Source organism: Diabrotica virgifera, chromosome 4, assembly GCF_917563875.1.
Source record: "Diabrotica virgifera virgifera chromosome 4, PGI_DIABVI_V3a".
Classification (NCBI taxonomy): domain Eukaryota; kingdom Metazoa; phylum Arthropoda; class Insecta; order Coleoptera; family Chrysomelidae; genus Diabrotica; species Diabrotica virgifera.
In genome coordinates this window covers 202,861,256-202,875,305 of record NC_065446.1, presented here as the reverse complement: position 1 = coordinate 202,875,305, position 14,050 = coordinate 202,861,256, and the positions used below count along the sequence as shown (strand labels likewise).

At 31.6% G+C, this 14,050-nt stretch overlaps 1 protein-coding gene across 1 annotated transcript; it reads right to left on the bottom strand.

Annotated features, from left to right (window-relative positions):
• Positions 1-3,035: 3,035 nt before the first annotated feature.
• On the bottom strand, positions 3,036-4,210 carry LOC126883793 (uncharacterized). Its single transcript, XM_050649463.1, has 2 exons — positions 4,015-4,210; positions 3,036-3,443 (listed from the first exon to the last, which is right to left on the bottom strand). The coding sequence occupies exons 1-2, from the start codon at positions 4,168-4,170 to the stop codon at positions 3,036-3,038; spliced, it is 564 nt and encodes a 187-aa protein (XP_050505420.1). The 5' UTR covers positions 4,171-4,210.
• Positions 4,211-14,050: the final 9,840 nt, after the last annotated feature.

Below are 14,050 nucleotides of genomic sequence, written 5' to 3'. Positions count from 1 at the left end.
AATGTACTAAAAATCAATAGTCAAATAATAAATGAATAAAAGTCAGCAAGGATAAAGTATACGTTGATAAATATGTAAAAAAAATCATATAAAATTGTATCATTGCGTCCTATAATAACTTAATATGAGGGTAAAAAAAAAATCTTTGTCTATTGATAAATATTGGTAATAGAATAGAATAATTAAGTAAAAATAGGTAAACTTGAAACATATATTAATGTAATTAATGTAGCACATAATGTTTATACTTTATACTTTATATTAATCAGGAAATACCATAAAAATAGCTAATATGGACTTACCACTTTTACACGTCTTTGTTCGTATCACAAGTCCTCGCTGCACGTTCCATAGCATTGTTCATTGTCCATTGTCCCACGATGTTCCATCTCCATACTATTCCATTTTCAGCTCCGCGTCGGCCTGATGTCTCCATCCATTTTACATACCACACTGTTGTCTAAGGTGGTCTGGGTGCCTGAACATTGACGTGTTTTCTCATTTCTCGTTCTAGACTGCTAGTTCTGAGTTCTCGCCTGGTCTTGGATCGCCATATGACAGCCCTGGCATTAAGGCTATCTTCTCCCGGTGAGGGTGGTTATCCCTTATCCGAGGGGTGGAATAATTGATACGCTTTTACTTGTTGAGTTGTTTTATTTACACTCGCATGAGCATAAGCTGGTAGCACCGCACCCAAATAACGTCTCGTGAAGAAAGAGACACTATCTTTAATGTGGAAATATTACGTCTGATCACCAAAATAGAATGACGAATGTCTAATATAATAATAAGAATTCCCTTGTTATAGTTTTGCTGTTTATATATTTAGAAATGCCTATTCAGCATCGACCATGAAAAGTGTTTATAATTGACTCTGCAATTATTCGTGAATCGTGATCTAGGATAACAATATTTATATAATCGAATGAAGGTTGTAATATTGTTATGATGACATAAATAACTGAAAGTAATTATCGTAGATAATTACAGGGTGTTTTTAAGATATATCTACTGAGTACAGATGAATTCTTGTACACGAGCTCCAGGAGAAGTTATTAGCATCAAAATTAAGCAAGTTATGATGAAAATAAGAGAGCCCTTTCGAATTTTTTAGGAAAAAGTGAAAAATACAAACATACGCCATTTCCACGAAAATTAAAATTTATAGTAATTCTTACTAAAATTCCTTTATATTGGCATAAGTAATAATTTCAATAATTTTGTCCGGTTTAGAATGCATATTTTTGAAAAAAAGATATAATTGAAGGGCTCGGGTGAAGATAATGGTAAGTCACATTTCTGCAAATGTCCAGAAACTCAACTTAAAAGTTTACCAATTAATTACTCTGTTGAAATGACATTTGTCAGAGCAGTATTTTCACATGTATAATTGTTAATCTTCTAACTAGCTTATTTTAACTTCACAGCTGAAAATGAAGTTTAGTTTTATTAGTAAAACGAAACTTTGAATAAAAAACACTGTAGATGCCATTTTTTACGTTTATTGAATTGCACATAGGTTATAAAAATGAAACAAATATACTTAACAATGGTATTAGAAATAAGCACAAGAAACAATAATAGAAATAAGAAATACATTACAGGGACTTTGCAAATAGCGACCTGTAAAACTCGTGATGAACGCTGAGAATCCATTCCAAACACGAAAGTACATGTTCAAGTTTACTAGGTTCAATACCAAGCCGTGTAGCATATCTTTTCTGAAAATCTTGAATAAAATGTTCTTGTAGGATCCCAGTTCTTCCTCTTTTTTGAATTGAGTATGAATTAAACTCACCATTGTATGTATCAGCGATTTCGATATGTTCAAAGTTTTCAGCAGAGAAGCGCATTCGCACAGCATTTCTAATACTACATGGATTAGCCGGTGTAGATTTTGGTTGTACAAAATAGCTTCTCATTTCAGACACTTTTAAAAAATTTCTTGATTCATCTTGTAAACGATGAATGGATTTTTCCTTTGGCTTATTCTCAGTATGTTTTCCCACCCAGCTGGAGAATATACATATTGACAATGAGCTCGTAGGTATTTTTCTACAACAGCAAAATCTCTGTCTGATGATAACATTGTGTGTCCAACCTGTGGAAAAATATGTATTATTTCCTTAAAATTTCTCAGAGCTAGTAAACGAAGCCACACTCCAACCAAAGACCAGTTTTTATTTTGGCCGATGCAGTTATCAGAAATAGCTATTAACGTATGTCCTTTAATATTGTGCATTTGGAAATGTTTAAGCAGACAGCTTTCGATCTCGTCTGCGCCTCTAGCAGCGGTTGACTCGTCCCATAAATAAAAGTATCCCTATGAGGGATACAAGGAGTGTATACCGAGATTGTAAGAAAAATGTTTCTTTTTATAAAATGTAGGACCAGTAGACAATTTGGGGGTTGGAAGTGCTTGTTGAAGGTAAAATGTTATTGCATATGTTTCGTTGTTCTCTTGTGCTGTTTTTGTTGCGTTTTTTATAGCGTCTTGTCCAGCTTTAGCCTTCCTGTGATGCAGTTCTTGCTTCAATTTTAGCGTTTGGATTTGTTCCTCATTTCTTTGTATCGTAGCCTCTTTCATACTAACATAGATTGAATAACATATGTGGCACCTCTCAGATTTAGGTGATTTAAATTTAATATTAAAATCCTCGGTAAATACTCTTCGAAACTTATCAGCAGATACACATTCATGATTTTGAGACAGACATTCAATTTTGTAAACCTCATAACACTTCTCTATTGTACAGTCCATTGTCATAAAATACGTGTTACAGTTGTCATTTCGGGAATAGTGACTCTCATATTTTGGGAGTCTTTCAATAAATTCTTTAAGAAATAGGATGTGCTCATTAGAAAACTTTTTTTGTGATTTGCATGACGTCCTCTTCCGTCCATTTTCGGCGTTAGTAAACCTTGTTTGATGTTTTTAGCAATATTCTCGACTCTACCCCTATTATGTTGTAGTCCATGAATATTCAGAAATGCTTTCTTACAAATTTGATACCTCGTATTGCCTGTAGCTGTTATTAAATATTCGACAGTGTGACTCCTTCGGGAAGGCGAGTCCTTTGGTTTGGTACTGCGGGCCTTATTTTAATCTGCATGCATCCAAATAAATACGCATTTTGGGTATTAAAATTATTTATCTCCCAAAACTTCTGAAAAATACTTTTCCTTTCGTCTGCTGATACTACCTCAAAACATTTTCTTTTGCACAAACAATCTTCTCCCATCGATTTTTGTAGTATAACGTTTCCCTTTCCTCTTTTACAAGTATATGATTGACCACTGTTCCGTTTGTTTTGTTGTCGCTGATCAATGTTACATCCGCGTTTCCTTTTTCTTCCTCGAACATAGTTTTCCTTGTCAGGTTCACCAGATACTGCATTAGTATTGTTGTTGGGCAAAGGTGTAGGCCATATCTTACGATGTTTCTGCAAAAGAAAATAAATTTGTACATACAGAACATTTTTAAACATAAGAAAATTTCGGGTAAATGCATTTTAAATGCATACATTTTTTAGAATCCTGAGAAAAATAATAAGTGTTTTTGAAAATTTAAACACAGAATGGAAGATTACATTGTTACCGAAGGTCGAATGTCCCTTAGAATAAACAAAAATTTCTTTTGAATAAGATATTTAAAATTAAAAATCACACTAAATTTTCTCTTCATTTTCAGCCCCGTAACTTATTAAAATAAACATTATAGAAATTTTCTAGTACTTTCGGCCCTCGGTAATAATGTAGTCTTTCATTCGGCGTTTAAATTTTTCAAAAATACTTATTAGTTTTCTCAATATTCGAAAAAAATAAATGCATTTAAAAGCATTAGCCCGATCTTTACAATGTATCACTGCACATGTAAATTGATGAAAACAATGGTAACTACTCGTGAATTGGTTATATTCGTTAGTTTCGTCATTATACGTAAAAAATGGTATCTACACAATTACCATTATTTTCATGCTAAATGAAGTTAGAGACAAATATTCAAAAACTTACCTTTTTCTTGCCAATCTCTTCGTTAAAACTGTAGTCTGGATCTTTATCGCTATCATCGCATTCAGAACTACCATTTGTGTCACATATTTCTTGCAAATTTCTCTTATTTTGTTCACACAACAACTTAGTGTTCGCCGCCATGATGACAGATACCATTATATTCGTCACGACGACTGTTAGTTACCAGGATGTTAGGGTGCTACTGCAGCGCCATCTATCAAGATATCGATAAATCTTCACAAGGAATCTATTTCTAGCCACATTTACCATCAATTCCATATAAAAAGTAGATTTCGCCAAAAATTTTAGATACCATTATCTTCACCCGAGCCCTTCAATTTAAGAAAATCAGAATTTTTAAAATCATTGTAATTTTCATTTTCTTTTGATAATAACTCCAAAAATACTCAATATACGTAAAAAATGATACTTAACTAAATTTTAGTTTTTTCTGTATGACATATTCTACAGTTTTTACTATTTCGCTAGGGTAAAAAATAACCGAGATAGAAACGTTTAAAGCTTAAATTTTGCTGCGACAACCATGTAATCGGGACTATTTAACTGTTATTTTTAAAAAAGTAAGAGGGATAAAAGAATAAGTTTGACTTGATTTATTATCCCTTGAAATTAGCTTTTAAATTGTTTTTAAGTGAACCTGATAACGTAAAAACTGACGAAGTTATTAAAAAAAAACAGCATTTTTTGGAAAAATTTTTAAAAGATAAATTTTGAAAAATTTTTGGGGCATAAATTTTTAACGCAATCAACTTGTTCGGGGACTCATTTGATAGATATTTTTAAGTACTTTGACAAATGTTTAATACTTTGTGTCATAAAATGCATAATTTTCCCGTTATTTAAGATTGAATATTTGGATTTGGGTACTCGCCGTAAATAATATACATTCAATTACCTACAACTCACTTTAAATTAAAACTAAAATGTTTTTTTAGTAACTAGTTTATTTCATTTTGTATTAGCTTCAATTTTGGTAATAATACCTTTTTTCTAAAAACTTACAGTTTTTGAGTTATTTATGGATTAATATAATGGTTGAGTTATGGGTTAATAACATGGATTTTTCTCACGAAAAACTAAAATCTTTGATGTTTAATAACTCAAAAAGTCTTGGTTTATTTTAATAACTTTTTATAACAAATTTTACTTACAATTTGTCCCTCTATCGATTTATGGTATTATTTTAATTAAAATAATTTTCACCCCCGAGAAGGGGTGGCATCCACCCCCAGGATAAAAGCGCAAGTTGGCATCATGTCACCTTTGTTCCTTGAGGTATTCTCTATCTACTCACCAATTTTCATGAAAATCGATGGAGGTTTAACGAAATTGGAGATAATAGCTCATATCCACCTTCAGTGACTCCACTACTAAACCTGAGAGTATTATGGTGTTTGAATGGTATACAAAAATGCTCCAGATCTGTTAAATAGTTTTTGCGAAATTGACTTTTTTAAAATTTTTTGAAAACGAGCTAATTTCTGAGGCTGGTCCAGTTAATTTGGCTGAATGTATCTCAATAATCCGGAGCTTATTTTCTTCGTTAAGATGTATACTAATAACCTATAAAAAAAAGTGAAAAAATATATTTATGTACACAAAATTATTTGTTAATAAATAAATAGCACTTTTTAAGCTTATAAATAATTAAAATAACTCCGTAGAAATTAGATCAAATTAAATGGCAATAAAAAATACGGAAAGCTGGTTAAATACAAAATTTTCAACAAAAAAATAAAGGTTCTACGTCCCATGGGGGCTGAGATGGCACCTTTAAAAAAAATCATTTTTACGTTGATTACCAACAGTAAGAGCTGAAATTAACCAATATTTTATAAGAAAAGTCAAAGTTTTAACAACATTTTTAGCAATAAAAAATATTACAAATTGTTTAAACAGGAGCGTTATAAACAAAGAGTATTTTGCGTTCCTACTAGAGTAAAAAATATATATGAAAAAAATGTCTCGAATCAAAGTTGCTTATTTTTACGTAAAGAATCCAAATCTGCAATAAAAATTGGGGGCTAGTATTTAAGATTTTAAAGTTAGCCCCCGTGGCGCGTTATACTCCAAATTTGCTAAATTTGAAGTAAAACGCGCTACAAAAGAGTAACTTTGATACAGCTTGTATTTTGAACCTACTTTTCGACGCCTTTTACTTCAAATTTAGCAAATATTATGGAAAAGTCTTTTAAAATAAATTTATTTTGTATAAAAATGTATACCATTTGGGCCAATAAGGTTTTCAATTAAAAATCTTTTAAAAATATTTTATTTTACAAATATTTTTATTAGGTTGAAAAACTTAGTCTTTAAATTTATTTTCCATCAAAATAAAAACACATTTTAGCGTTACGTTATATACATATCAGCTCTTTTTTAGCTGGAATAATGTATGCGCCACTCATTTTTACGCCATTTAGTGGTTTTTTATTCTTGTATCAGGAGTTTTTCAAAGTTTTTTTGTAAATTAAACGTATAAAGTTGAATGTAATGTTTCTCGATTACACGTTAAGCGTTAAAAATTGTCGCCTTTCTCCCAAATATGTCCATGGAATGTACACGTACACTACATTTCTTTTTTATTCGAAATAGATTGAAAAAAAAATGTTGGGATGGCTGGTAGGTAAATGAACTCGGATTGCTCGATCAGTTTTAGCGTCGTAACCATTACAACTACATAAACCATTTCGGCGATAATGGATTATACTTTTAGAGCTCGATAACTTCGAAACGACTTAACCCCTTTTGATCACTAAACATGAGTTTGAAACGTATTGACAAGTAGTATCGGATGCATCCAACGTCAGGTATGATAACTGAAGGTAGTACAGGAATTGAGCATGGAAAACCGTTTTTTCCCAGAGGAAATAGATTTGATCACACTTATGAAGCCTATAACTTAAAAACTCGAATTTTCCCAGATATGAGGTGTACACTGTTAGACGCGTCTAGGGCCTCCTATATACGCTCAGCTATTGGCGCAATTCGTAGGTTGAAATTTTGAGTGATTGTCGAGAAACCAAAATTTTCAAAGTGTGGTTTTTCACTTTTTCGGCTATACTGAGCCGTATGCATGTCTGATCTTGACCGCTTAGGCATCATTTGAAAGCCTAACTCAAGATCTATTGATTTGGTCTATTTTCGGTTTTCCTGTCTCTCTATGAACCTAAGATACATACCCCCGAAAAATATGCCGTGTTGTACCAACCCAGTCCTATAGCTGCCTTATGGGTGGTCAAAATTCACAAACTACACTGGTTCTGAATCGGCCCTGATTCTTTCTTGAAACATAGAAAACAAATTCAGATCGGTTTAACTTTTCCACATACATACTGTTATGCTCTATTATATCTATTTAATTAGATTGATTAGCAAATTCTAACTTTAGTTAATTATTCAATTATTTTATTTACTGCCTATATAAAACAAAAATTAATTTCAAATTAAATTTTCCAATTAATTTTATTCTCAGGGCTAATTTTGTATTGTAGACAATACCTGTGGTCTGTAGCTTCTCATATTTCTGATTGCTTACTTCTTCCAGGGTGGAAACAGGGAAATTGAAAACACTCAATATCATATAAATGTAATCTATTGTTTTTATCAAATAAGCCGTGTACATGTGATTCAAAAAATATTAAATTTAAACTTTGTTGCAACAATCTCTTACTCAATCAATTAAACCCTAACTCTGATGTCTCCTTGTTTTGACAAAAAAATTATTTAATTAATTTATTATTTACTCATACTAAATTCAATAACATTTACTTTTTTTTTGACTTGATTTCTTAAATTTTAAATGACTAACTGCGCAAAAGAAAAGTTCAATAAACAAATAAACAAATATAAGTTTGATATAAACAAATTTTCTCCATTCCGACAAATAATTTGACTGACCTATTTGTTTCTTCACTGCCTCGTTCTCTGGATGGCGCCGTCCTTGATTCTTCCAAACACGTACTCTCTGAATGTTGCGAAAAAGTCCCTCTCGTCACGACTGCTTCCAAAAATCATACAGGATTTGCTCGAATTCTGTTACTCAGTTTTCCTTGTTCGATATCTTGTGCAAAAAGATATTAATCAGCTACTCGTTCCAGACAAAACAAAGGAAGCTCCCTCGGACCAGGAAAATTGACTCTTCAACCGGTCGACAATTTGATTTCAACTTGATTCTGCTCGCAAAGGCCGATTACACACACTCTACACTGATTACTAAACTTTTTAAAACAAAAAACTGGACTGCCTTCCACCGATGTTAATTACACAGTGACCTCTCGTCTCTCGCCAAATTCTGACTCCTAATTTCTTCTCCCTTCTGCCTCATCTTTCCCACTCTATCAAAAACGCGCCTCTCTCAAAACCATTCATACCCATTTCTTCTGAAACAAATATTTTTCCACAGAACTTTTCCAATTTGTCATTTTTCAAGAGATATCCTAATTAGTTATTTCCTACTTTCTACTTTAACATCTAAAACCTCATACAATTGTATACCACATTAAAAACCTTCCCGGAAAGGATCTTAAAGCGTCTTTGTTTTCGTCAACGATGTCCACTTTCTAATCACCGAAATGTTTGTACATGTCCCATGCATTTCGTCGAATCACTTATTAGTCGTTTCACTTTTTCCCGAAACACTTGCTTAAGAGCAAATTAAATTCTAAACAATTTTGGTGATGAAAATACAGGGTGATGAAAAACTATCATTCTATGGTCGTTGATATAAATTTAATTTTTTCTGAATTTCTTTACAAAAAAAAACAATTCTACAAAAATACATACCAACATTTCCCCTTTTTATATAGAAATTTAGTCAAATTTCTGAGCTCGGTAACTTTTGAATAGTATAACCAATTTTCAAAATTAGACATAACTTGGAATAAGGTAATCATCAATACTATCAGAAGCCACATAAGTCAGACTAACATTTTCGAAATTTTTGGGAGTTTTGAGAACGAGAACGAAAAACACACCCCAAATGGAGAGAGCCATAAAACCCACACCCTTTGACCAAAATGGATGGTTGATATATCGATTGGCTGATATTTTCCTAAACTTTAAGCTGGTATTTGGCCTATTTTTCAATTCAGTCAGATTTAGAAAATCGAAAATTTCGTGTATACATATCGCACCCTCAGTGCAAGACTGCAGTAAGTCAAAATAAGTAAGTTTCGAGATAAAGACGATTTTGTTTATTTTCGTGCTAATAGCGGTGAAATAGACACAAGTTTTAAGAAAAATTAACATTTAATTATGATTTTGCATGCTTTTCAGCCTATATTACATTAACCAAAAATAGAAATTTAAATAAAATAATATTAATGCAAAAAAATTAGGAATTTCAAAGTTACAACACTTTTGCACGGAAAAATTTTTCATCACTACACATTCATACTACATTCACAATCAAGATGCAGTAGAAGTAAACAAACCGAGACACATCCACTGTTACAAGGAGCACTCCTGAATCAATATTTACAATGGATTATACATTTTAAATCACAAATGATGATTTACAAATTTTATACATTGTAAAGCATGATTCAGGAGTGCTCCTTGTAACAGTTAACGTGTCTCGGTTTGTTTACTTCTACTGCATCTTGATTGTGATTTTAGTATAGTATTAGAATTTCAAAGTTACAATAGTTTTGCACGGAGAAAATTGTAAAAAGTGTAGACACATGTACTTTGACAGGAAAATCTGTGTTACCGGCCACCTGCCAACATCGGACACCTGTACTGCCAGTTTCAAAATTCCCCAAACCAATTATGTATATCTAGACTACAAAAACTGGCAATACCGGCCAATAGTTCTTTCATTTTTTAGTGGCCGTTACTGACAGGTTTTCCGTAGTTGTTGTCCTCTTCTCGTACATCATCTTGTGCCAAAATATTTTTAAAAAACTATGGAGGGCTTCTGGTATCATACCCGAATGGCATAAGTATACCAAATTTTTCTTTTTGACCATTTGAATTTTTGGCTGTTCTTTGGCAAGTTTTCTGAGAATAGATATTTTTGACCTGTCAGTATTGTCAATACACAAGTTTTAAGATAACTGTTTTTCCTTTCATGAGAAAAAATACTTTTTGGTCGTAAATAATTAGTCTTAATTTTTGTGTTTTTAATCCAATCTAACAAATAAATGGTCAACCGACATCGCACATATCTTATGGAAAATATAATGTCACACAAAGGACATAAAATTTACATGAATAGTTTGGTCTCGTAAACCTTTTTTTATTGTCTCGGCCGTTAAAATTAAACACCACAGATATAGATATTATAATAACAAATATCTTACTTTTTTAGTGCCTTTCATTGCTTGTTATCGAAGCCATTGCAATGTTCCGTGCAAAACTGCTGTAACTCTGTTACATTTGAGTTACAACAGTTTTGCACGGAACTTATTTTCAACAACGCAAAAAAGTTAAACTGTTGTTGTTGTAATATTTAGCCGGTTAAGCATTTGAAAGTTACTAAAGTTTTACAGGAGATAGATATGCATGTTTACAATGGAATTCCATGATTACTTCATTTTCGTAAAATTTTTGAGTTACTGCAGTCCTGCACTGACGGTGCGATATATATTATAATATCGCATATAGGGAGGTTGTGCGCCACTGGCGAGAACTGCCGTTCTCTGGGATATCATTTGATGTATAATAACTTAACTTAAAAGTAGTAGCTGTAGCGAAAAATCAAAAAAAAAATAAACTAAAAAATAATTTGGAACTAATCTAATATTCACTTATTTAGATCCTCAGAAAACTACTGCACAGTTCCTGTTACTATTCAGTTATTTATGATTTAAACTTTCGACCACATCATTTATCATTTTGTTCTGTCTACGATGTAATGCAGGTGTGTAACTATTGCTGCGGTACAATTGCTGAATTTACAAAAAGGGAGATAAGGGGTTATGCTCTAACTATGGAAAAATAATGGTCACCAGTGGGATGGGGTGATTGTACGGCCGATGTTACAGAGCAGAGTTGGATTAGAATACGATGATAATATAAGATGAGCAAAATGGTTTTCGCGCCGGAAGATCCAGCATAGACAACAAAATTACACTTGCGACGATATTTCACATATACATTTTGTATACTTTTCAACAACCACTATAGGTATATTTTAATATTTATTGATCAGAAAGTTTCTGTAAAAATTATAAGTGAAATTAATTCCAATAAAAACGTTCCAAAACGATAGTTATGGAAGTTTTTGCATGTTAAATTATTCACTAATGTATCACTAAGATTGAGTAATACGTTACGTTATTTTTCATGTTTTCTCTATTATAATAAACAAGAATTAAACGCCATAAAAATGAGTGGCGCATACATTATTCCAGCTACAAAAGAGCTGATATTATGTATATTACTTGGCGCGGAAATGTATTTTTATTTTGATGGAAAATAAAATTTCAGTTTCAGTTTGATAGACTTTTCCATAATATTTGCTAAATTTGAAGTAAAACGCTCCACAAAAGAGTAACTTTGATACCGATTGCATTTTGAAGTTCGTTTGTTTTACTTCAAATTTAGCAAATTCTATGGAAAAATATTTTCAAAATAAAACTTATATTTTATTAAAATACATTTTTGCGCCACGTGATATTCATATCAGCTCTTTTGTAGCTGGAATATTGTATGCGCCACCATTTAAAACCTTTTTATATACTTGGCTTGGTTGGTGTCACGGACTCCGCAAATTTTGTAATCCATTTTAAAAATAGTTCTGGGCTAACTAGGTACTTGAAATTTTCAGGATAGCTCAGAGCTGACTAACAATGCAATATTTAACTGCTGTTGTATGGATAAATGGATTTTTTTTTAATTTCAAACTATTTTAAAAATGTGAATTTTTATGACATTTTATATTAACTATGACATTTGAATTCATTTTAACGTAAGTCAAGACATTTAGAGCCGATAGCTCAGTGGAAGTGCGTTAGGAGATCTACATGACCTGAGTTCAAATCCTACGTGGCGCTTACCTTTGTTATTTTTTTTAATACATAATTAAAAGTTAATATACTTAAAGTTCATATTTTATAAGTTAATTATTATAATATATACCACTGTAAACAACCCTGGTACCTCGGAGGTAAACTACACTATGTTATTTCGAGTAAATGTGTTTAGCGTGTGTTTGCAACAAAGTTAAGAGCACTTAGGATGTTAATAAAAATCTGATATATCCCATAATTGGTAGAAAAACCATTATTACCTGCTATTGTATGGATAAATGAATTTTATTTAAATTTAAAACTATTTTAAAAATGTGACTAATGCTATGACATTTAAATACCGCTTTAACGAGGGATAATACATTGAGACCTGATTCAGTGGTAGAACGTTAGGCCGGAGATAAGGAGGTCCTGGGTTCGAGACCTACTTGTCGCTACCTTTTTTTAATTTTGTTACTACATAATTAAAGGTTAATATACTTAAAATTCATACTTTTTAAGTTAATTATTATATTATGCCATTTTAAACAACCGTGGTATTATAAAAAGTACTTTTGTATACTAGTGTAATTTTTGGAATTATAATCTGGACCTCGGAGTTTAAACTACACTATGTTATTTAAACTAACTGTATTTAGCGTGTGTTTGCAACAAAGTTAAGAGCACTTAGGATGTTGATAAAAATCTGATATATCCCATAATTGGTTGAAAGACCATATTACAGCGACAGAAACAGCAGCCGGCTGAGTTAATAAAATAATGCAGCATATTAACTATCACTGCGAGATATCGTCGCACCACGAGTCACCACACCAATTCAATGTGTTGGTTCTTGTTATTTCGCCGTGGCTTTATGCAAAAGATGGCGCTACTAGTTTACTCGGTTGATGTTTACTTTTAATAGATGGCGTTACTTTATATGTCATATTAATTTCATATTTTATTTGTGAAAATTATTGAATATTTAAATATCTATCAGGTCTAGTTTGCTTACATAAAAAATCTGAAAAATAAATAAGTAGTTTTTTTAAAATATTAAAAATTATAAAAAACTTGTGTCAAGAGGTGCAGTTCTTGTACAGTTTGTTAAATATCATAAAAGTGATAAATGAAGAGGTAGTGTTAAAGAGTAGAACAAGAAATCTGAAAAATAAAATTTAAGATTAAAAATTATAGAATTCGTGTGTTAGAAGGTGTAGTTTAAATATTATAAAACTGTTAAGTGAAATTGTATTGTTTAGGAGTAGAAAAAAGAAGGTAAGTACTTTTTTATTAGAGTGTAATTTTTGGAATTTTAAGCATCTTATCGTTAAATCGTTTATCGTTAAATTATTTTATATTCTTTCCTATAAATTAATAATAAAAAGGTTTTATTATAAAAAAGTTCTCTCTTATAAAAGTGTAATTTTTTACGGCGTTTAGCGGTTTTTACTTCTTGTATCAGGGGTTTTTCAAAGTATTTTATAAATTAAATGCATGAAGTTAAATGTAATGTTTCTCGATTACACGTTAAGCGTTATGAATGGTCGCCTTTGTCGCATTATCTCCCAAATGATGTAGTGGTTATGACACTAAACTTGTGATAGGACAATCCGAGCTCATATCCCAGCGATCCTAATACTTTTTTTTTCAATATAATTTTTTGTCCATCGAATGTGCACTAGATTTTTTTCTATTCGAAGTAGATTGAAAAAAAAATATTGGGATGGCCGGCAAATGAACTAGGATTACCCGATAAAATTTAGCGTCGTAACCACTACAACTGCATAAACCATTTCGGCGATAATGGTTAAGTGGATTATTTTTTTGGAGCTCGATAAATTATCACTAAACATGGGTTTGAAACGTATTTTCCCCATAGGAAATAGATTTGATCACATTTATGAAGATTATAACTTAAAATTTCGAATTTTCCCAGATATAAGGTATACGCCGTTCGACGCGTCTAGAGTCCTCCTACAAACTCTCGGTTATTGGCGCAATTAGTAGGTTGAAATTTTGAGTATTTGTTGAATAACCAAAATTTTCAAAATTTAGTT

Excerpts from the sequence above, each read along its gene's own strand:
- LOC126883793 (XM_050649463.1), bottom strand. The coding sequence starts at position 4,170 with ATGGTATCTGTCATCATGGCGGCGAACACTAAGTTGTTGTGTGAACAA. Across the intron at positions 3,444-4,014 it reads AAGAGATTGGCAAGAAAAAG|AAACATCGTAAGATATGGCC; the intron begins GTAAGTTTTTGA and ends TTTCTTTTGCAG.